This window comes from Carica papaya, chromosome 3 (genome assembly GCF_054855325.1).
Source record: "Carica papaya isolate Zhongbai chromosome 3, ASM5485532v1, whole genome shotgun sequence".
In the NCBI taxonomy this organism is placed as follows: domain Eukaryota; kingdom Viridiplantae; phylum Streptophyta; class Magnoliopsida; order Brassicales; family Caricaceae; genus Carica; species Carica papaya.
The window spans coordinates 19,493,416-19,518,358 of record NC_142311.1 but is presented as its reverse complement, the minus strand read 5'-3'; the positions used below and the strand labels follow the sequence as shown (position 1 = coordinate 19,518,358).

General features: G+C 35.1%; 1 protein-coding gene across 7 annotated transcripts in view; it reads right to left on the bottom strand.

Annotated features, from left to right (window-relative positions):
• Positions 1 to 24,943, bottom strand: part of HGL1 (heteroglycan glucosidase 1) — a 106,519-nt gene that overhangs the window by 67,303 nt on the left and 14,273 nt on the right. For all 7 annotated transcript variants that reach the window (XR_015817906.1, XM_088216203.1, XM_088216201.1 and 4 more), the window contains 11 exons: positions 23,747 to 23,829; positions 18,241 to 18,336; positions 17,812 to 17,980; positions 17,579 to 17,721; positions 17,421 to 17,507; positions 17,018 to 17,203; positions 11,247 to 11,414; positions 1,746 to 1,866; positions 1,588 to 1,657; positions 555 to 642; positions 297 to 417 (listed from right to left, as the gene is read on the bottom strand). Coding sequence is in view for 6 of the 7 variants with exons in the window: in XM_088216203.1 (XP_088072329.1) it covers positions 297 to 417; positions 555 to 642; positions 1,588 to 1,657; positions 1,746 to 1,866; positions 11,247 to 11,414; positions 17,018 to 17,203; positions 17,421 to 17,507; positions 17,579 to 17,721; positions 17,812 to 17,980; positions 18,241 to 18,336; positions 23,747 to 23,829 (1,332 nt within the window). In the remaining variant the exon portion in view is untranslated. The remainder of the gene's footprint in view (positions 1 to 296; positions 418 to 554; positions 643 to 1,587; positions 1,658 to 1,745; positions 1,867 to 11,246; positions 11,415 to 17,017; positions 17,204 to 17,420; positions 17,508 to 17,578; positions 17,722 to 17,811; positions 17,981 to 18,240; positions 18,337 to 23,746; positions 23,830 to 24,943) is intronic.

Here is a 24,943-nt window from a genome sequence, read left to right as displayed (position 1 = left end):
ATTCAGAATTGCAGTCCATGCGAACATCTTCAAACGTTTAACTTGCAAGAATCCCTCATTAAATCGGCTATGGTAACAACCAAATGTTCAATAATGTGGTCAATAAGAGATTTAAAAGGGCATGTACCCGATGATTCTTGAGCCCATGCCCTGTAATCTGGCTGTTAGAATGGCTAGAAAGATTATAATAGGCTCAACAGGGTAAGAAGTGGCTTTATTTTCTTACTCCTTAAAGATAAAAATAGAGTTAATTTATTGATTTGAAAAAAGTAGAACTTTGGATGTATCAAAATTACCATTTTCATCCAAAGCCACAAGGAGTGTCAAATCATCTGACAGAGTGGATTCACTGAGATGCTGGTATGGAGGACCCACAGGTATAATAGATCCACCTTGCAAATACAAGGCTGGTAAATCCTGGGATTATTACAGAGAACTTAGGAAATTAACCTAGAACATATAACAAAAGTTCAAATGGAAAGATTAAGAAAACAATACATAAGAATTGAACTTAGCCATGTTTTAAAAGGGAGAAGCTATGCAGCAATACATACTGGATGGGAATAATCAAAATCAAAACTCAACCAAATTCCTTTTGGCAGCAAGTGCTCCAATTTATCTGACCCAAGTTCACGTGCAGTGCTGAAAAGGGAAAGGTCAGGAACAGAGAAAAAAAGTTGATGTCAGTGAACTGCACTTGTTGAAAGTAAACCTCTTCAACTTACCAGCATTTTGCCAAAATGGCAACTGTCAGAAAACATGAGAAAATCCGACATATCTCAAAGTTGTAAAAGCGCTTTGTTAGAATATAATTGACAAAACAAACCATGTCCTATCAATACCATGTGCAGTAACTGAATTAAGTAGATAATTATTCACAAAGACTTGTGTTAATAAGAAGTGATCCAACTTTATTCTCTATTTTCTTTTAGTATCAATATTGAAAATCAAAAGGAGAATAAACTTGTGACTTCAGTTTGAGATATGAATTTCTATTCCTAATTCAACATATTCCAAAGTCATACAAGCTCCTGTTTTTCTTTCATTACAAGCAATATAATTTTCTATGGAAGAAATAAAATATTTCACAGAAAAACCAAAGAGGAAAATCCAATTTGCAAATCTGATTGCCTGAAAGAAAGGCAAGGAAACTTCATCCAATTAAGAATGTTAAAAGAAAAGCCAAAAAAAATGTAGGAAACATGTCTAACTCTACCTGTTCGTAAATAGAATCTGATACATAAAGTCCCTCACAGAAATTTATGAAGAATATGCCATTCAAAACAATGAAATTTTATGCTTTCAAGCCAATTTTTCTGTTTCTTTTTCCCATTAAAAGAAACTTTAAAAACCAGGCTCCCCTAAAAATCAGCCTTTTATTTTATTTTTCCTAAAAATCAGCCTTAGCACCAGATTGTAAGATACTGTTTGAGGCTTAGAGGCCAAAATGTTTCTTAGAGTCCAAAATCACTTAATTAGGAAGGATTCAATCCGCAAAAAGGGGAAAAAGAAGAGATAAAGGGATTCAAGCAAAAACCAAAAGAAATTCAGCTAACATGTACTGTGTTTGTTTGAAGATAAGGACACCTGGCACAGACAAGAATTGACCCCAAAAGGAAGGAATTCTCAATCGTCCTTAAGCTGGGATCTTTTGTGTCTGCAAAACCAAGTTATGAATAGTTTGAATGCCCCATAAACCAATATAATTCAACAAGCTCATCAAAAGAAATAGGACAAGGACTTGCCTGCAAAAAATGTAGGACTTGTCACCGGGGTACCCAGTGTATGAGCCATATAAAAGAGTGTATATATGTACGGAATAAGTCTGTATCGCCTCCTCAATGCCAGACGGCAAACTTCTTCACACTATTTAATCAAACTGAAGTTTGTCATAGATTTGAAATGGCAGCAAAATTACAAGTGAACAATTACTTGAAAGAGCAATATACCATTTAGACTGAAACTAACAGAAAATCAACATTCCTTTCTTTTTCTCCATCCATATACTCATTTTATATAGTAGTTTCGTGGACCCTCTTTAAGAGTCCAATTTTCATGATACCCAGCTTTCTAAAACTAGGAAACCTTAACTACAATTTTAAAACTCCAGCTCAAGAATCAAGAGGTTGGTAATGAATCATAACCCATGATGGCAATCTTTTTGGGAGACGTGAGGTTAGGAAGGCCAGCAAACTATTGGTGCATTGGAAAGGATATTTATTTTCTCTGGGTGGTCAGGTGAGGCATCCTAATTCGATTCAAGTCTTTTGAGGTTGCTTGTGATGCATATGGAATAGGAAGAGGTTATCTCAAAAAAAGATGAAATAGGAAGAGCAGGTGTCTTAACTCAGCAAGGGCATCCCATATTTCCTCTATGACTTAAAACTTGCCAACCTCCACGTTTTGATTTTCTATTTCAGTGGCAATTCTCAAGCGAAAGGAGAAGTCTATAGAAGGATCCAAACGTTTCCATGGAAACTAGTCAATAAATCATTCCCTTTTAGCCTTGACGGGTAAGTCGGCTTCTGAGTGGAAAAAAGAAGAGCTGCAAAATCAGCCGCAAGACTAGATACCAGAGAGTCCACATATTTGATTAGATCACATTCAGTTCGATGAGAGGGGCAATGAAAAGCTCAATAAATAATAGCACGAACTCTCATTCCAAGCATGTTTGTCAAGTATTCCACTCGTCTCTCTTCCCTTGTTTTGGATTCTTGTGGAGGTGGCTGAGGGAATAGGCAACTGTGTTAGAAGATTCCTATAGGCAGGTCCAAAGGAGGGTTTTAGGATCATTTAGTTAGTTAGGAGGTTTGTTGTCAAACCAACACATAATCAGGCTTAGGCATTAAACTTTGTCTCAAAAAATTTGTCATTATTGGTTTGGCTATAGCATTTCTACAGAACCTAGTATCTATGGCACAGGGTGATCAAGAATATCCACAATCAATGTTGCAGTGGATACAATGTGTTAACAAGGTGTTCTACCTCTTATAAGAGTTCATGGAAATCTATTACCCAAACTCATCCACTTTTCTTACCCCTTATTCGGTTTGAAAGTTGGCAATGGTTCCAAAATTCTCTTTTGGGAGGATAATTGGACTAGCACTAATCCTTTAACTAACTAATTTCTTCACTAGTATAAACTATACCAGATATCATGAACCCTGCAGCTTTTTTTCATCCCAATGAATGATACTGTTGCCTGAGGCTTTTATTGTTCTAGAGGCCTACCAATTAGGGAGACCCCTATTTTCTCAGTACATTCCAAATCCTGACAGCAGAATTTGGATATTGGAACTGAAGAATGAAAATTCTCTATTTCTCATTGCCTTTGATAATGATACAAGAATTGTATTTATAATATAAATGTTACCACATTTATGCACACAAAAAATCTTCTAGTGAGAGGATTTTTCAGAATAAACAGCACATCCAAACAAAACGATTTGTTAAGAACCTTCTTAATTAGTGAGAGGATTTTTTAGAATAAATGGCAGACCAAATCAAAGGAGATTTGGTCAACCATAGAGCCATTTCTTCTAAATCAGGAGATAAATATTTCTAATATAGTGATTATAATTATTCAATTTTCAACACTCCTCAAGCTAGGCTATATCAAGTACCTTGGACCTCATATCTTCAAAATTTGCCTTTAGTAGCCTCTTAGTCAGGATATCTACTTTTTCTTATTATTAGGAATGTAGAAGATGTTAATTGTACCCCATTCTATTCTCTCCTTGATGATAGCTCACGCAATTTCTAATAAATTCTCACTTTCTTTCAGGTATCTCATTTGGTTGAAGGATGTCGATGCATAAATTTCTATGGATAATTCCCTCTTCGATCAAATATTCCCTAATGATAGAATTGAAATAATCTTTGGCATTATCTGTGTGGAGAATTTGGATATTTATGTTGAATTGAGTTTGCATCATTTTATTGAAAGACTTGAACAATTTAGATACCTCCATTTTTCCTTCATGAGAAATAACCAAGTGAGGCATGGGTGATCATCTATAAACGTTACAAACCATCTTGTTCTAGTTAAAATCTTGACTCTGTATGGCCTCCAAATATCATTGTGAATCCCTAAAAAGGGATCTGTTTTTTTTTTGTATTGTTAGATAGGATAGATATTTTGAACATGTTTAGATATCTGACAAGATTCACACTGAAATTTAATAGAGTTATGATTAAACAATAAAAAAAAGAGTTTCTTGATATACAAAATATTTAGATGACCTACACAATAGAGCCATAATATTATTTTACTATCTTTATTCTTGAGTGTAGAGAAATATTGTCTTCCTTTGACAGGAAAATTACTCATGAGGTTCGGCAATTCTCATCTGATTTCAGCTGCTATCTCTTGCAGGTTAGGTAATTGTTTGGTTGCTAGGTTTCAACCACGAGCATCATCAAGGTTTTTGTTGAATCCTAAGAGAAGTTCGTAAATTTGTTTCTTCTCAACGATCTTCTTATATTTCGTTGTGGCATTGGGCAATCTCATTGAGTAGTTTCATACACATTTAGTTGTTGTCAATACTTACACAAACGGCTGAAATATGTAATGATCGAGAGGTCCTCTTGATGAAGGTCATGGGGGATACCTTCAATCTCAAACGCTTATGTTGTATTTTCCTTATCTGAGTAGGTCTCATTCGCAGTATCCCATAATTCTTGTGCTATTTCATAGAGTAAAATTTTTTCTAACATTATTCTTTATGGAATTTATCAGTCATGACAAAACTAAATTATTTTCAGTTTTTCACGTCTTATAAAGTGAATCAACAGATTTACTGACTGCTACTATGATATAGCCATCTTTTCCTCGATTACAAATTAATATCATAACTGAATGCGACTATTGAAAATAGTTATGACCATTCAGTTTGTGTCCAATAGTGATTAAGGCATTGGACTCAAATCCTCCAGTAGAATTAGTAATAGATTGAAACAAAATAGTAGAGATGATTGAGGCTATTAAATAAGGAGGAGAAAGTTTTTGGTTTCTCACAATCGCTCCAATATCATTGTAGAAATTTAGAAAAAAATATTTATTTTATTTCAACTATATTTTTTATGTTACAAATAACTCATATATATACAAGAATTCATAAGTACAAATAAAGAAATTTTCCTTATAATAGGGATTTTAAATAATTACAAAAAATTAAAAATGAAAGCTATATATGATAAAATATCACAATTATTTAGGCAACAAAATATTCATGTCAACACTCCCTCTCAAGTTGGTGTGAATATATCATACATGCCCAACTTACATATCAAGTTCTAAAAAGTTTTGTTAGAAAGTCCTTTTGTGAAGATATATGTCACCTGATTGCTAGAATATACATAATATAAGCATAAAAAGTCATCAACTACTTTAACTTTTATGAAATGACGGTCAATCTCAATATGTTTCGTCCGTTCATGTTGAACTGGATTTTGAGAAATACTAATGATTGTTTTATTGTCACAAAACAATGATAACCTCCCTTTTTTAAACAGTTTTAATTCATCTATTAGTTTCTGCAACCATAATAATTCACATACCCCTTGAGCTATCACTCTATATTCTGCTTCAACATTAAAACGAGCAACTACATTCTGTTTCTTTCTTTTCCATGTAACCAAGTTGCCACCAACGAATATGTAGTAACCAGTAGTTAACCTTGTATCATCTGAAGATCCAACTCAATCGGCATTTATAAATGTTTCTATCTTAAGGTGGTCATTTCTACAAAAAAGTAAACCTTTTTCAGGTGTAGATTTTAGTTATCGTAATATTCGAAAGACAGCATATAAATGAGTCTCGCAAGCATCATGTATGTACTGACTCACCAGACTAACTGCATAAGCGATATATGGTATGATATGTGAGAGATAAATGAGTCTTCCAACCAATCTCTAATATTTTCCCATGTCAACTGATGCATCATTGTTAACTTGTAGTTTGTGATTACTTTCAATAGAGGATTTTGTTGGCTTCCAACCCATCATTCCAGTCTCTTCTAATCAGTTTAGGATATACTTCATTTAAGAAATGAAGATTCTTTTATTAGATTTGGCAATCTCAATTCGCAAGAAGTATACCAATTTTTTTAGATTCTTAACTTCAAATTTTTAAGCAAGAAGTCCTTTAGTCGAGTCACCTCCTTTATATCATCTTAAGTCACTACAATATCATCTACAACAATGAGAAGAGTGATTCTACTCTTACAATGTTTGATGAATAGAGTATGAACAGTATTACTTTACTGATATCTGAAAGAGATCATACCTCTTCTGAACCTTTCAAACCATGCTCTTGAAGATTATTTTAATCTATACAATATCTTCTTTAATTTGTAGACCTTCTCTTGTGTTCTTTTATCTTCGAATTCAGGTAAAATCTTTATGTATACCTCTTCCTCTAAGTCCCCATGGAGGAAGGCATTTTTTACATCAAACTAGTGTAAATCTCAATCAAGATTAGCAGTAGAGGATAATAATATTCTGATTGTATTCATTTTTATGACAGGTGCAAAGATTTCTTGATAGTCAACTCCATAGGTTTTAGTATACCCTTTAACCACCAGTCTAACTTTGTATTTTTCAATCGACCCATCTACTTTGTGTTTTACAGTGAACACCCACTTACAGCCAACCATCCTTTTTTCTTGTGGCGTTGAAACAATCTCTCATGTTTCATTTTTTACTAATGCTTTCATTTATTCAATCATCGCTTCCTTCCATTTGGGATCTTTTACCATCCAATCCTAAAAAATTAACACAGAGGAAACAGACAAAACAAAATTTCTATAGGAAGGAGATAGAGAGTCATAGAAGACATATTTAGATATAGAATGTTTATTACAAGTTCTGATTCCTTTTTTTAAGAGCAATGAGTTTATCAGATAATTCACAAGACAAAGATAACTCACCAGTATTTTTAGGAATTAAAGAAAATTTTTAATTTGGGATAGACTACATAATGATTTTTTCTATCTCATCTCTCCTTGAATACCTATTCAAGTCCGGTTTATTCAGTCGTCCAACATTTTCTTTTGGAATAGGATTTTCTGACATGGAATTCTCCTCCTAAATATGACTGTCAAGAGTAACCAAACTAGATATCACATCTTCCATTTCACTCTCCCCCTAAAGAGACGTTGGGGGTGGAATTGAAGCATGGTTCAAATTCTCTAAAAGTGACATCTATAATCATAAAGTATTTACTAGATGGCAGATGATAAAACTTGTAACTCTTTTAAGTACGAGAATATCCAACAAATATACATTTGAGAGCTTTAGATTCTAGTTTACTCACATTTTTAGTATAGACAAAACAAATACATCCATACACTTTGGGGGAAACAATATAGGAATTTATATATTTCAAAACTTTCAGAGAACTTCTAAAATCAAGAACCTGTAAAGGCATTCTATTAATAATATAGATAGTTGAGAGAACTGCATCTCCCCAATAACTTTTAAGTAGATTCATGGTGAACATTAGTGACCAATGTATCTCCAATATGTGTATATTTTTTCTTTCAGCAACTCTATTTTGTTCACTGGTGTAAACACAACTTGTTTATTGAATTATTCCATTAAACTCCAAGTAGGCACGGAATCTTCCATCCATATATTTCATACTATTGTCCATTCTTAAAATTTTAATTTGAGCATCAAACTGTATACATACCATTTTATGAAATGACTGAAAGTATAGAAACATCACTTTTGACTCTCACCAAATAAATCCATGTTAATCTAATACAATAATTAATGAAAATAACAAACCATCTATGGTTAGATAAAGATTTATTGTGAATAGATTCCCAAACATCAGAATAAATGGTCATAAGAGTAGAACGTCTATTTTTACTCACATGATATAAACTTCTTCTATGTTTAGTTAGCTCACATGGATCACAAAATAAGGAATCCATAAAAATTCTTTTAAATAATGTGGAATATAATTGTTCTAGAGAAAAGAAAGAAGGATGTCCTAACCTTAGATGCAACTATAAAATTTTCCTATTGACATCCGAATCTTCGAAGGCAGCTTAATTCCCAATGATGTTTTGACTTTTATTCAAGACATATAAATCATCCTGCAGTCTACTCGTGCCAATCGTCTTTCTTATTTGAAGATCTTAAATGATACAATAGTCAAAAAAAAATTTAATTTTACAGTTAAGATCTCTAGTAAGGACACTAATGGATGAAAGACTGTAAGAAAAACTAAACACATGAAGAACTGAAGTCAGTGGAATGGTCGGAGTACATTAATGGAATCTGTTCTATATACAAGAACGTATGATCCATCAGCGACACAGACTTCCCTTTGAGTACATGGAAAATAGGTCAGAAAACTTTTAGAAGAGTCTGTCATATGTCTGTTAGCTTCAAAGTTTATAATCCAATTATCATAATTAAAAATAGTAGAGAGATGAGAAATACCTGAGTTTACCATTTTTGACGCACCGACAGAGAAAGAACAATACCCAGCTGTTACTTTTAACAAGATAGAAAAAAATCTGAAGGATGCCGAAAAATGCTCCAACACCAATGGAGACAAAAAACACTGCAAGACCGGAGGAGATCACCGGAGAAGTTTGTCTGGCGAGATAGGAGAACCAGAGCTGGATCTAAGGGAGACAAGTCTAGAACTGGAGACAGAGGCAGGTGTGCGCTATAGGAGGCCAAATTGCAACCAGATTCTCGCCAAAAAACGACTAGACCCGCTGGTGCTCGGCCAGATATTGTCACACGGCGGAAGAGAACAGCAACCGCATGCGACCACGTGAAAGGCGGAGCCGCAAACAGGACCCACGAGCGAATGGAGAAACTGCGTGGAGAGTCGTGCGCGAACCAAGGCAGATGGGTCGGGGAGATGCGCGAATGGAGAAACTGCGCCAACCGAGTCTGCGATGTGCAAACTAAGGCTATGCGGGTTGGATCAAGCATGACTCAGAGGGATATGAACTGAGTCCGCAATGCATGGTCGGGCAGAGAAGAACTAGATGCTGTGCGGGTCGAGTCAGGCCCGAAACAGAAAGAGATGGCCTGCAGGAATCAGAGAGATAGCCGAAGGAGAAGCAGCGGCCAGGTGAACAACCGTGCACGACTGGAGCAAGGGGATCGGGTATGGCAGAGACACTCACCGAAGAAGGACGGCAGGCCGACGATGAAACTAAAACTCCATTTGGTGGGTGTTGAGAATATTTTATATTTTGAAAAAAACCCTAAAAATTTAAATTCTAAAATACCCTTATTTTACTCTGATACCATGTGAAAATTTAGAAAAAAATATCATAATTATTTAGACAACAAAATATTCATGTCAACAACCATGAAGAATAAAAATGCTATAATTTTCATTGTGTTTGATAATGATGCAAGGATCATATTTATAATACAAAAGTTACTATATTTACACACACAAAAATCTTCCTAATTTCTAAGAGGATTTTCCAAAATAAATGGCAAAGTAAATAAAAGAGATTTGGTAACAATCTTCCTAATTAGTGAGAGGATTTTCCAGAATAAATGACAAATCAAATCAAAGAGATTTAGTAAGAATCTTTCTAATAAGTGAGGATTTTTCAGAACAAATGACAGACCAAATCAAAGAGATTTGTTCAATCAGCATATCTTCTAAGTTATGAAGTAAATATTTCAAGCATAACAATTATACTCAATTTTCAACAAGAATCATCCAGGTTGTATATAAGCAAGTCCTTTTTCCAACACATAACCCATCACTCCAACTAATATGAATCATATTTCGCCAATGTGTTCTGGAAAGTTAAACTCTCTTCCAAGATAAAGGTGTTTGCATGGATTGTGGCACTCAACCGGCTTTATAGGTGCCTTATGTGTAGGTACAATGCTGAGACACATAACCATATTTTTTGTAGTGTGACACCACATGGAAGTTGTGCACTAGATTTTTTGATATGTTTGGATTGACGTTAGTAATTCCACCAGCTGCATAAAGTTTTTCTGAGTTCCCACCTATAGGGAGATGGAGTCTGAGTGAGGCGCCTATATGGCAAGAAACTATTATGTCTGGGTTATGGACATTATGGTTGAAGAGGATTCAATAGATCTCTGAAGATTGCTTCTTAGCACATTTGGATATGTGGGAGTGCATGACATTTTGATTTCCCTCCTCTTTTTTTGAAGGTAGATATTTTGATTTCCCTCTTGACTAAGACTCATAGGAAACATTCTTTTTTTTTATAGATTTCAAAGAAGTATTATCATAATGAGAAAGAAATTTAGATCTAAGGACACTAAAACATCCTCCTCAAAACATTTAAAGGAAGAAAAAGACAGACAACAAAACATAAAGAAAGATCCAGGAGTCTAGACTCCTAAACCCGAGTCACTATAAGTATATTCTTTCCTAACTCCTATCAACCACATTTTGTTTTGGAAAATATTCTTCATTTTTTTATATAACAAAGGATTATTATGAAATAAGAGAAAAATTTACATATACGAAAAAGAAACTATTCTCCTCAAAAAGCTAAAGGAAGAAAAAATTTTACAGTAGAAACATGGACCCTAAGCCAACTATGGCAGCAAAATAATCGCCTCCCAATTTTGATGAAGCTTATAGATCACTAGATCAGAATAGAATGTCTGAGCTTTGGCCTATAAGCGACCAAAAACATTACACTTTCCCACAGCTCATGAAACAACGAGTAACGGTCATCAAGTATCCCCCAATTTTTATCTAACCATATACTCCACAAACCTGAACAGAAGGTCCCTTCTCATGGGCCTTCACCACCTTCCTGACTCCCTGTGAATGCACAAAGTCATCAGCTTTTCACTGTACAAGGAGTGACCCATCATAGACCAAACCAATCAAGTATTTTCATTTATAGTTCTAATGTCGTTGCACAATAGATGAAAAAGTGGGAATATGTTTCCCTTCCTTTGCAAAGTTTAGGAAATGAGGGGGGAGGTGGTGCCTGAAGGGTATCATTTTCTGATTAGGGGAATTTATATATTTTTGTTCTGTTGAGGAGGTCTTGTTTTTGCTTTGCTATATTTTTTCACTATACCTTTTAATATGCATTATTTTCATCTCCAAAGCATTTTCATTCTCAATTTTTAACATGGAACTCCAGGAGTTCAATTAAAATGGAATTTCATATATAATAAAAATTAAATTCCATATATGCATCATATATTAACCAAAACAAGTGTTATCATACTATTGTAGAAATAGAACCAACCTCTTCCCCAAATGACCAGGGCTCATGGTCAATAGTGTCAGTCTCAGAATGCCCACGACAAAAAGGGAACAATGAAGCAAAACCCATCCACCTTCCAAAAAGTTTTGGCGTTGCATTTCCAGCAAATCCACCAATATCAGGTCCAGAAAACGGCTGACCACTAATTCCCTGCACAAATTATCCTCCCAACATTATATTTAAAGAATTTCAAAAAAGCATGAAGTAACTAAATTAGTTAAGGCAATATAAAAACATCTTTCTCTTTCTTATATTACACAAAGAAGCCGCAAGTCAACAAATAACAGACCAACTCAAGATAGTCTTGATAAGCCTCCATCTGATATCAAACTTACCGAGAACATAAAAATTCATATATCCAATATATTAAAACATTATCATTCATCAAGTAATTATCAGGTTTTACTAGCAGAACCAAATGGAACTCCTGAATACAGTAACCTGGACATCATGCCATTTGATGAATACTGACCACCATGCTATTAAGTCAAAATTTCGAAACATTGGATAAACACACAAATTAGTTTGCAATAGGGACCCAAAATACAGCCAACAATAGATACCTAGAGTCAACAAGGGCATGTTTAAATTGCCCTTTCCCCAACAAATGAAAATCTACCCAAAGAATAGCCAAATTTTTTTTTTTTTTTGAAAGAAAAGTATGAAGTTGTATTGATGTAAGGTGCAAAGGGAGCACCAACCATGTACAAAATTTACATCTCAATTAAAATATCTACAATGTCACCAAGATCCTCAAAAAAATCGAGGTTACGTCCAAGTAAGTTAGAATCAAAGTACTGAAACCAGTTATCCATAATTTTGTTGAAATTGGACTCGACTCCATCAAAAGCCCTTTTGTTTTTTTCCTTCCAAATGACCCAAAAAATGGTGAGAGGAATGAGTCTAATGGATTTATTGTTGCTGCCAAGACCCTCCCAGGCCATTAATTCAGCACAAACGTTGCCAGCCATAATCCAAGAAGTTCCCAACAGTTCAAGAATCATACTCTAGAGTTTATGTGCAATTAGGCAACCCAAAAGAAGGTGATTGCAAGATTCCAAAGCATTTTTACACAGAAAACATCTGTTGGCAATTGTGTGACCTCTTTTCATCAAGTTGTCCAAGGTAAGGATCTTCTCCTTTGCTGCCTCCCATGCAATGAAAGAAATCCTTGGGGTAGCGCCAGAATTCCAGATGATTTTGGAAGGAAAGGTTCTTGGACTATACTGATGGTGACCATCTAAAAAACATAACAGTGAGTCAACAGAGAAGAGACCATTTTTCTTGAGATTCCACAAGAATTTGTCGTCTCTGTTAGTGAGATTGCTACTGACCAAAGTAGAAAGTATACATTCGTATTGTTCAAACTCCCAATCATTAAGATTCCTTGCGAATGGGACATTCCATAAAAAGCTGCCATCAAAACCAGCAGCTTCCCTTACAGTAACAGCTTTGTTCGTAGCAATGGCATAGATAAAAGGGAATCTGTCCATGAGTTTTTCGGTACCACACCATGTATCTTCCCAAAAGCAAATTTTTGTTCCATTACCAATGGACCATTTAGAGCAACTCAACACTGCACCATACATGTTTAAAATATTCCTCTAGATACTCAAACCATAATTTCTGTTCTTAATGTATGAAAGATCAAGGGGATTCTCATTATACCACTTGCAATTGATAACCATCTTCCAAAGGCTGTCATTGTCGTTCCAATATCTCCATATCCATTTACCAAGCAAAGCCTTATTAAGTTTGTTTAAGGATCTCAACCCCAAACCACCCATCCTCAAAGGTTTCTTGACATCCGACCATTTAACAAGGTGATAGTTTTTCCTACTATCAGAATCACCACATAGGAAGTTGCTTTGGATGGCTTCCAATTTTTTGGCTATTTTGGAAGGAATATTGAGAACAGACAAGTAATAAATAGGAATATTACAAAAAGGACATTTGATGAGTGTTAATCTACCACCTTTTGACAGAAATTTCTTCTTTCAAGTAGATAATCTGCCGTTAAGCATATCCATCACCGGCTCCCAAGATCTGAAATCATTATGTTTAGATCCCAGTGGAACACCCAAGTAAAAAATAGGAAGAGGAGATTTTTTACAGTCAAGAATGTCACAGAAAGAGTCCCCCATGGTGCAGCTCCCCAACTTGGTCAATTCAGATTTTTGCAGATTAATTTTAAGCCCAAAAACCGCCTGCAAACACAACAGAGTGCATTTCAAAAATATGAAATATCGAGCCTTTGGTTGACAAAAAATCAGTGTGTCATCCGCAAAAAACAAGTGGGAAACCGCAATAGTATTTGCATTGTTTCCCACAGGCAGACCTTTAATTAACCCAAGTGATTTAGCTCTCTCCAAAAGCTTGTGCAACACCTTCATCACAATAATAAAAAAAGGAAGGGAGAGAGAATCACCTTGTCTTAATCCTCTGGTAGTTATGACACAGGTATTGATCCATTTTTTCCACCCGTTACCGAAACCCATTCTGTGGAGCATGTAGTCAAGGAATTGTCAATTAACATGATCAAATGCTTTCTCCATGCCCAATTTACACAAAATACCTTCCTTGTTGTGACGAAAGATGTCGTCCACAACCTCATTTGCAATAAGAATGGCATCAGCTATTTGTCTCCCATTAACGAAAGCATGTTGGCAGTTACCGATAATATGATTGATTACCTTGGTTAATCTGTTAGCCAAAACCTTCGAAAGCAACTTGTAGATGCAACCAATAAGGCTTATGGGACGATAATCCGAATAATTTCTGGGTTTAGCCATTTTTGGGATCAACACAAGGAAAGTAGAGTTGAGAGAGCGGACGAAGAATCCTTGGGAATGAAAATCATTGAAGAATTCAATAATGTCCGCTTTAAATACCTCCCAAAATGTTCGGAGAAATCTAAAATTAAAGCCATCCGGTCCCGGGGCTTTATCCCCTTCACAATTTTTTAGACAAGACCAAATCTCCTCCTCGATGAAGACCTATTCCAGTTGGACTTTTTGAGTATCATTGAGGCTGTTGAAGACGAGGTCGTCGAGTTTAGGACGAAGATTGAATTTCTCATTGTATAGATTCTGGAAGAATCTTTTGGCCCCTTCTCTCAAAGCCTTATTACCTTTGAAGTTGTTGTTGTCCATGATGAGCTCTTCAACATAATTCACTTTTCTTCTGTGATTCGCTAATAAATGAAAATATTTGGAGTATTTGTCCCCATCTTTAAGCCATTTTTCTCTTACTTTTTGTTTCCAGGAAATAGCATTCATGTGTAATTTGTAAGCTAAATCAGCTTTCAAGGGAGATTTTCTTTCCCTGTCCAGTTCAGACAGGTTACCACTCTTCTTTTATGCCAGCATCCTTGACCCATTTTTTTATTTCCTCCTTAAGTATCCTGAGCTTGGAAGCAATTCTGAAGCTTATAGTCCCCTCATTGAAGGTGTTGGTCCAAATATCAGAGACAAGATTTTTAAAACCTTCGAGACACAGCCATTTGTTGTCCAGACGAAAAGGAACTGGGCCCCGTTTGATTCCATCCATGGAGAGAGAGATGGGAAAATGATCTGAGGTACCTCTGGTTAGGACCACTTGATTAACACCGGGTAGTTCCAGGAGCATATCAGAGGAGATAAGGAATTTATTGATTCTAGAAAAGGAGGGCTGGCTCCTTTCGTTGTTCCACGTCCATCAACCCCCTTTCAAGGGTATGTCATTTAGCTCAAGCTTGTCAATTAAGGCCCTGAACTCATCAATGTCATTACACGAACTGTTACTGCCTGACCTTTCAGAGGTCCTTAAGACCATATTGAAGTCCCCACCAACAATACCCTTGTCTCCCCAACAATTTCTGACATGAGATAATTCTTATTCAAGCAAAGACCGTTCAGTCGAATTACCTCAGCAATACACACCAGAAAAATACTAAGGACCACAATTGTTGTTAGAAAAAAGGCAAGAGATTGAGATATCACATGATATTACATTCTGGCATTGAATTCGATCTTTCCTCCACATAATCAAAATACCTCCAGCAGCGCCTTTGGCAGGAAGAAATTTCCGGTCCACATCGACCATTCTCCATATGCTGCCAATTGTTTTTTCTGTGATTATTTCCATTTTTGTCCCTTGAAGACAGATAATAGTTTGACTTTCATCTGCTGAGACAGCCCCTAATGGTGTGTCTTTTCATCTGGTCATTAAGACCTCTAGTATTCCAGGATATGATTTTGTCGATCATTTGGGGTGAGTAACTTGTACATCAGAATCCTTAGTCTTTTTGCTTCGAACCTCATAATTTATGGAAGATTGTAGGCGCTTAAGTTCCTTAGATCCGTTGTCCTTCTGTTTCTTTTTACCATTCTGTAGCAACATAGGCTTACTGCTGTGAGAATCAAGCTTCCTTTCTAGCTCCAAAAATAAGAATAGCCAGAGATTAACAATGTACTTCAGCAGAAGTTTCATGCTAAAGGATCTTTTGAGATTAAAAGTTTCTACAAATCTCTATTTAGTAATGTTGATGCGAGCTTACCTAACTTCCCTTGCAAAACTATCTAGAACACAACAGCTCACTTGCAAGAGGAGCTTTTTGCAGAAGAAGCTGGCTGGGAGATGATTCTTAGTCTAGAGGTTTCTTTGGTTAACCAATGCAAATTATCCAAGAAAGCTGAAGCTTACAGACATCTTTGAGCTGCAACACACTTGGACTGGGCTGTTAAGGGAGTTGGCCATTGATTTCATGGGACTTAATCTAGCCATAGCAGGTTCTGTGTTGGATAAGATTTGATACTGGAAAGATATTTATTCCTTCAGGGGCAAAGACAAATTTCTCATTCTCCTCATCTACTGGCTCGTTTTTTATCACCATTGTGGCAACTGTTCAATCCGCCTTAAAGGATCAATAGCAACTCCTTTTTTTCATTTTTTTGGAGAGCCTCTACGTGACCACTGGGACAGCTTGAATAAGAGAAGCGAAAGGACTTTTCATCAGGCTCAAAACCTTTTTAGTAGGATTAGAGATTTTTAGTTTTATACCATGTATTCTTTGAATTTTTTTCTGGTTAGAATAAGAACAATATATTAAGATCAGGAGAAGAAAATACAACAAAGGAGAATGAGATATCCTCCCAAAAGCAATAAAAGAAATAAAAACAAAACAAAAATCCAACAAGAAAGGAAAAAGAAAGGAAGAAAAAGAAAGAAAGACATAAAGAGAGGCTAGCTATCAAGATTAATAAATAATATGGTCCCCTAATTGCGTTGAAGATTGGAGATGCTAATGTCCTGGTAGCATCTGTGCCCTTCAGCCTATTCTGACACCAGGAAGAGCAATGTCATCAGTTTTTCCTTTGGGAACAATGTCAAAGGACTTCCCCTCTATCACTAGCACTTTCGTACGAGAAAAGCAAGGCATGCTAAGTGGAGAAAAGTCATAAAAACCTTGAAGGGAGGATTCTGGCCCAAAGTTTAAAGACAAAGATGAGCTGGACAAGGGAGGAGAGGGTGGAGGGGGGAGAGAGAGAGGCAGAGAATGAGAGACTTTTAGAGTTGTGACATTGTCACAGCAACTCATTGAGAATTGTTGTTGTTGAAAATGCTATACCACATACACAATGTGGCCCCAATGCTCTTCACTTGAGAGAAGAGAGCAGGTGGTACAACATGGCTTCTACAATCTAATGACATAAAATTCATATTTGATATCAGAACTTGCAAAAAGACAAATAGAAATCTCATCAATTACTTACCAGGTTAAGTACCATCGAAATAGACATATGCAAGTGCTCCCAATTTGAAAGGTTATCTCCAGTCCATGTTGCAGCATATTTTTGGCTACCAATGAATCCAGCTCTAGTCAGAACAAAAGGACGCCTGTTGCTATCAGCTAGTAACATCCCTTCATATGTTGATCTTGCCATCAGCATCCCATACACCTAAGATGCATAATCAATATCAACAAAATTCAGTTCCTTCTAGTAGTACCATATACACAATTTCTACTGTTGCTAGAGCAAACATTCATAACCTAGAATGACAGGTACCAGTAGCCAGTATCACATGAAAGTATACAAATTATCCAACCTCTTATCATTACCAAAGTGTACTAAAATATATAAGAAAAATAACAGGGGTATAGTTCAACAATAATACATTGTGATAGTGCGCGTGAATTTGACAACCGCCAAGTTCATCATCAGCTCTGTGAATATTGCCTTCAGGCATTGTCTTTGTTACAACCTAAAACGAAAAGTGAAACCATATGTCACCAACAGAAAATAAAACTTGAACTGAAATGCTTAGAACTTTACCTTAAAGAGAGCTGGCTCATTCATATCATTCCATATACCATCAACACCATTAGAAATGAAATCCTTCACTAAACCAGCCCACCAAGAACGAACTTTTGAATGTGTAAAGTCAGGGAATACACAAGGTCCAGGCCACACCTCCCCTGAGAAAATGGATCAATAGAAATCAATTCCTCATAAAAAAGAGATCAAACAGATGTAAGAACGAACACCAACAAAAAAAAAAAGCATACCAATAAAAGGTCTCCCACTTGATTGTTGAATCCAGACATCATTCTCAGAACCACTATCATAGACAAAATAACCGCTTTCATGTTTGATCCCGGGGTCAAGCATCCAGATTGCTTTGAATCCATTATCGTGTAGACACTTCACCAAAGAACTTGGATCCGGAAAGCGTTCCTGAAAGATATGATAATAATTTCTTTTTACTGTCCACCGAACTTTGACTACAAGAGATCCAGTGGTTTCAAGAACCTATTTTTCAAAAAATGAGTGCTAAAGCAAAAGTGTTGCAATATCCTGATGGAAAGGACAAAAAGTCTGATATCTAACTTGGATGACTGACAAGGTGCAATTCTCTATCATGAGAGCACAGCTAAACCTGAAGCTAACAGTGTCATGATCCAAAATCCATGAATTAATCAAATACAGACACATACCTTGTCAAAAGTGAAGCAACAAAATCCATCCATATAGTCGATATCCATCCATAGCACATCACAAGGTATATTCTTCTCGCGAAATGTTCTAGCAATCTGGCATGAACAATCAGATGTCCATGAAGTTACAAGGGTCGACAAAAAAAGAAACAACTCAAAAAACAGAACACATAAGAAATTCTTTTAGCAAAGGAAAGCCAAACAAAAAAGTAGAACAAAAGATCTAGATTTAGAATTGTAAGAATTAGGGAAAGGAATACTGAATATTTTCTTATATTTTATTTAAACAAAAGTAGGGATATATATGCATGTAAACAGATTCATATATGGTAAATAACATAAATTAGCCTAATAATTTTCTTACTAATTAAGCTTATATATTTGGAAATATAATTATACTATTATGTTAGGAAATATTTTATAATATTTTAACACTCTCTCTCAAACTGAAGCATAGATATTAATTATGCCTAAATTTTTCCAAAGATACTCAATCTGTGTTCCATTCAGAGGATATGTGAATATATTACCAAATTATTCTCCTGTCTTCACATAACCAGTAGATATAAAGTTTTCCTGAATCTTTTTTCGGATGAAGTGACAATCAATCTCGATATGTTTGGTTCTCTCATAATACACAGTATTTGAGGCAATATGAAGAGCGGTCTGATTATCGTACCAAAGTTTTGTAGGAGATGTTGGATTCAAACCAACTTCTTCTAAAAAATGATGTATTCATAAGACTTCATATGTGAACTGGGCCATAACTTGATATTCAAACTCTGCGTTTGTGCGAGATACAACTGTTTGGTTCTTACTTTTTCATGATACGAGATTCCCACCAACAAAAGCACAATAACCTGTAATAGACTTCTTATCAATCTTCGATCCAGCCCAATTAGCATCTGTAAAATATTCAATGTGAGTATGTCCGTAATTTCTAAATATTATATCGAGTTTCGGAGCACCTTTTAAGTAGCACATAATCTGTTCCAAAACCTCCCAATGTTTAACTATAGGTGTAAACATAAATTAACTTGCAATACTTACAGGATATGTAATATCTGGAAGAGTCACAACGAGATAATTCAATTTCCCAACAAATCACTTGTATTTTTCTGGATCATCAAGGGAATCACTATTACTTTGGTAAGATATACATTTGATATCATAGGTGTATTGCATAGCTTAGCTCCCAGCTTTCTTGTTTTTGCAAGTAGATCAAGTGCATACTTCTTCTGAGATAACAAAATCTCTTCATTACTTCTTGTTACTTCAACTCCCAAGAAAATACTTTAATTGTCCCAACTTTTTAATATTGAACTTAGTATGCAGGAATGACTTGAGAGAAGATATTCCTGCATAATCGTCTTCTGTATCACAATATCATCGCATAAACAATAAGTGTAATACCAATTGTTGATTGTCTATAGAAAACTGAATGATCACACTTACTATTTCTCAATCTGAATTCACATACTATCTCACTAAACTTGTCAAACCACGCACGGGGACTCTATTTTAGATAATATAAAGATTTCTTCAAATGACAAACTTTCTCATACTCCCTCTGAGCAACAAACCCAAGTGATTACTCCATATACACTTCTCTTAAGAGGTCACCATAAAGAAATGTATTTTTAATATTTAGCTAGTGCAAGGACCAGTCTGTAAAGGCTGCAATAAATATGAATAAACGGACAGAAATAAATTTTGCCACTGGAGAAAATATATCAGAATAGTCCACCCCATAAGTCTGAGCATAACTTTTTGCTATCAATCGAGCTTTAAGTCTCGTCACAAAACTATTTGCATTTACTTTGACTGCCAATTCCTATTGCACCACACAGTCTTTTTTCCTTTGGACAAATTTACCAAATCACAGGTATGATTATCATCAAGAGCATTTATCTCCTCAAGTATGACATTATGCCAACCAGGGTGATTCAGAGCATCTTTAACTATCTTACGTATGTAAATAAAATCTATAGAAGCAATGAAAGAGCTAGACGAATGAGACAAATGATCATATGAAATGAAGTTAGTAATAAGATAAATAGAATAAGAAATGGTGCATTGACGAGTACATTTACAAAGACTAATGGGAAGATCAAGATCATGGGTGGAAGGATCAGATGACAAAAAAGTTGGTGCAGGACATGTATCATTAGTCTGTTGTCTTCTGCAATAAACATGAATAATGGGCGTTTGTTCTTGAGTTAGAGGTATACCATCATCAGTTTGTTCAGAAGACACATCAGAAGAAATACTATTATCTGGTTGCTCTATAGAGGTACTATTCTAAAATTTATAAATGAGCTACTCATCGTCCTTCACCTGATCTGTAAAACTGGACTGTGAGGAGAAAAACGGTATACTCTCTAAAAAGACTACATCTGTTGACACTAAATATTTATTGAGATCTGAAGAGTGATATCGATATCCCTTTTGCAGGCGAGAATATCCTAAAAAAACACTTCAAGGCTTTGAGATCCAACTTAATAATATTTGATCGAATATCTCGAACATAACAAGTACTACCAAATATCTGCGGCTGTATCGAAAACAACGTCTTGTTTGGAAAAAAATATTGTAAGGAATATCACCTTTAAGTACTGTATACGATAAACGATTAATCAGGAAACAGGTAGTGGATACAGCATCAGACCAGAATTGCTTAGGAACTTTTGTTTGAAACAAGAGATCTCGAGTAGTCTCAAGTAAATGTTTGTTCTTTCTTTCAACAACCCATTTTAAAACGGTGTATCAACACAAGAGAACTGATGAAGAATTCCACGTTGAGTCATATAATTCTGAAATGAGTCTGATATATATTCTTTATCATTATCACTTATTAGCACATGCACAAAAATATTAAATTGAGTTTTGATTTCCGAATGAAAAATACAAAAATGAGAAAACACTTCAAAACAATTTTTTATAAAATATATACAAGTCATTCAAGAAAAGTTATTAATAAAAATAACAAAATATTTAAACCTTATTTTAGAACATAAGAGGACATGAACCCCAAATATTAAAGTGAACTAATTCAAAAGCAGATTCAGCTTGTTTATTAATTCTTGGACTTGACGAGGTACGATAATCGCAAACTGACATAACTCACAATCTAATTAATATATATCATGAAACTGATGACACAACTTCTTCAACACAGTAAGAGATGGATGTCCCAACTGACAATGTGCTTCAAATGGAGAGACAATACTAGAGCAGACATCTGATTGAGGCACCCAATTATTAAAAATGTAGAGACCTTCTAATACATGTCATTTACCAATAATCTGTTTCATCATAAGATTCTGAAAAAAGACAATGATCAGGAAAGAATGAAATACAACAATTAAGATATTTGGTAAGTCTAATTACAGAAATCAAATTGAAAATAAGTTTGGATAAACTTAAAACAGATGTCAGGGTAATGGCAAGAATTGGTTTTATAATCCCAGAACCCTCAATACTATAGGTTGACTCATCAGCAATAGTTACAGGAGATGGTGCTCCGTGTGATCAAAAATTAGATAAGATATTGGCATTACATGTCATGTGATCTGTAGCACCAGAATTAATCACCCATTTATTTGATGAGGACATAAGATATCTTTTACCTAATTCAACAGACATAATGGCCGGTGTGCGATCTTTCAAAGATTCTTGCAACTGAGAGAACTTTGCATACCCGTCGACTAAAACCACAATAGTTTTCTCATAAGAGGAGCTAGCAGTAGCAACAGTAGCAATATTCGCAATTTGTGTTCTCTGATTTCGATTCTGTAATTTCTTGCATTGCCGCTTCATATGTCCTTACTCATGACAATAATAATAAACAATATTATTTGAATCATTATACCGACTATCCATTATTCTGTTTCCTCCTCATTATTTTTTCCTCCTCTAATAATAAAAACATTAATATATTGATTAGGTGTTGTAGTATCTGTGCGTAATACTCTACTAAAAACTTCTTGAAGAGATGTGATTTCAAAACCAAATAAGATTTGAGATTTGTCAGTCTCAAATTCAAATGGAAGAGCAACCAAGAAACTCATTATGGTCATCTGTTCTCTCTGTGTTTGTTGTACCTTGATATGAGCATTGAACGAAAAAAGTACATAAAGCTCCTCACATATTTTTTTAAATTCCATAAAGTAGACCGTGAGAGATTTAGCCTCCTTATTAGTATGATAGAAAGTTTTACAAACATCATACATGTGGGACACATTTCCTTTATCTGAATATAGAAACTCTAAATAATCCATCAGTGCTTTAACAAACTCACAATGATTAATTAAGCCAATTACTTTACTGTCGATTGAATTTCTTATTGGCAAAAACAACTGTGCATCATTTCTTAGCCAGATTTGTCTATTTTCATCAATGGGAGGGTCTTGAGTCAAGTGATCATCTTTATCAATATATAGATAAATCCTAATAGTTTTGCTCCACTCCCGATAATTTGGGTCATTTAATTTATACTCAGTGATTTTTGACATGGTCGGAACTATCTCACTGACTGAAAACTTGTTTTTACTTATTCTTAACTCGATAATACTCACAAATTATCATCCAAAAATACCCAAATACAGTTATTAGAGATACACCAAAAACAGTACAAATATACCAGAAAAATTTGAGAAAACAGAGTACATCTTCACGTGCGGATATCAACAACCCTACCAGAACCTCACTGTCAACCACTGGATATCTACATCGCCGCACGTGCTGCCACTGGAGAACCACGCGTCACTGCTAGAGTAACACGTGCCGCCATTTGAAACTACCAAACAGCCTCTTTTCGGCCGAAAATCACCACAGAACTCCAATGTCGGCCCTAATCTGGAATGGCGCTCGCCGAAATAGCCGAAATCAGGCCGAAGAGCAGAGAATCGCTTCTTATCGCGCAATCTCCTCCATTGCGCCTTTTCTTTCTTTAACCTTCTGGTTTCGTGCACAGAGTCTATCGACCGAGCCCCTCTATTGCTTCTATCCTCGAACGAGAAAGTAAACCACCCAAAATACACTCCTCCGACAAACCCAATGTACACAGCCTTACTCCACCATGCAAATCACTATTTCGGCTTCTCTTACGTACACCACCGTGATGGCCGCACTTTGAACTGGTCGGAGATCGCTGGTCAACTTCCTCCGACACCAAGAATGGGTTGTTTAACTTTTTTTTTTTTGGTCTGATGAAATTTGATTCCTAAAACCCTAACACTAACTCTATCTCTGATACCATGTAAGAATTAGGGAAAGGAATACTGAATATTTTCTTATATTTTATTGAAACAAAAGTAAAGATATATATACATATAGACCGATTCATATATGGTAAACAACATAAATTACCCTAATAATTTTCTTCCTAATTAAGCTTATATATTTAGAAATATAATCATACTATTATGTTAGAAAATATTTTATAATATTTTAATAGAAATAAAATTATCAAATTATCCAACTTAGAAAAGCCAAACATAAGAACCTCAACAACTCGCTTATCAGAATCATAACTCCAACGACATTGATGGTAACCTAGTGACCACTTTGGGGGCATAAATACAGTTCCTGAAAAGGAAATAATTAATTCTTTAGCATAGATCAACACACAATGTTTCAGTAAAAGAAATGATAAATTAACAATTTAGTCCTCAAACTATGGAGTATGTTTCAATTTAGTCCTTAATTTTTTTTCATTACAAATTTAACCCCTAAACTTAGAAAGTCATTTCAAAATATGATTTTTTTGGTAAAACTTTTTATGAAAACAATAGAAGTTCCCATACTACTTGATTAATATTAAAAATTGACGTAAAAAATATAATATCTCTATTTAGGATTTGGAACTGGAAAAAAAATCAAAAGAAATAGTTATTACATATCTCTTCTTTTTCTCCTAATATTTGTTATGTTTGAACAATGTAGACAATTGTATTAATTTTATTAGTTGTTTCCTATTTGTAAAGAAAGTTTTTTATCTAGAATAAGCTAAATTTAATTAGCCTCCTTATTTCCCTAGGAGTTCCTTTTCCTCAATAAGATTATGCATAAATAGTGGTGTAATATTTAATAAAAACACATCACATTATTCTACATTCTATCACATGGTATGAGAGATTTTCGAGGGAAGAATTTTCTTCTTCGTCTTCAAATATTAATTGGTCTTCATTGTTAAGAAACAACCAAGAAAACAAAAAAGCAAAAGAAAACTAACACCACTAGCCAGCCTTCATACCAGGCCACTCCCCAACCGGCCTTCATGGTTGCAACCTAACAATGCAAAGCAGCACCATGCAGCTAGAGATGGCAAAAGATGGGGTTCAAGATTTATTTCAAAAAAAAAAAAGATGGAGTTCAGAATGACGTTTATTATACTAGGCCCTGACATAGTGCAAGATACGCAAATCCGAACCTGCCCCAATTCTGGGTGATGGGAACTTAGCATCAACTAATGTGATCAAAAACACTATACATATAATCTAACATGCAAAAGTTGAACTTCTAAATAAAACATTTCTACTTAACTTACAATCAACTATTTTGCAAATTAAGGTAATTGGGAAAAAGAATAAGACTTGATAAGACTCCACGAGATTATCTCGATAAGTAGAACAACTATTGACTCAACGAGATGGTAGAAAAAATCTCTCCAAATAGCACTTACAATAGCCGAAAGGTAAAG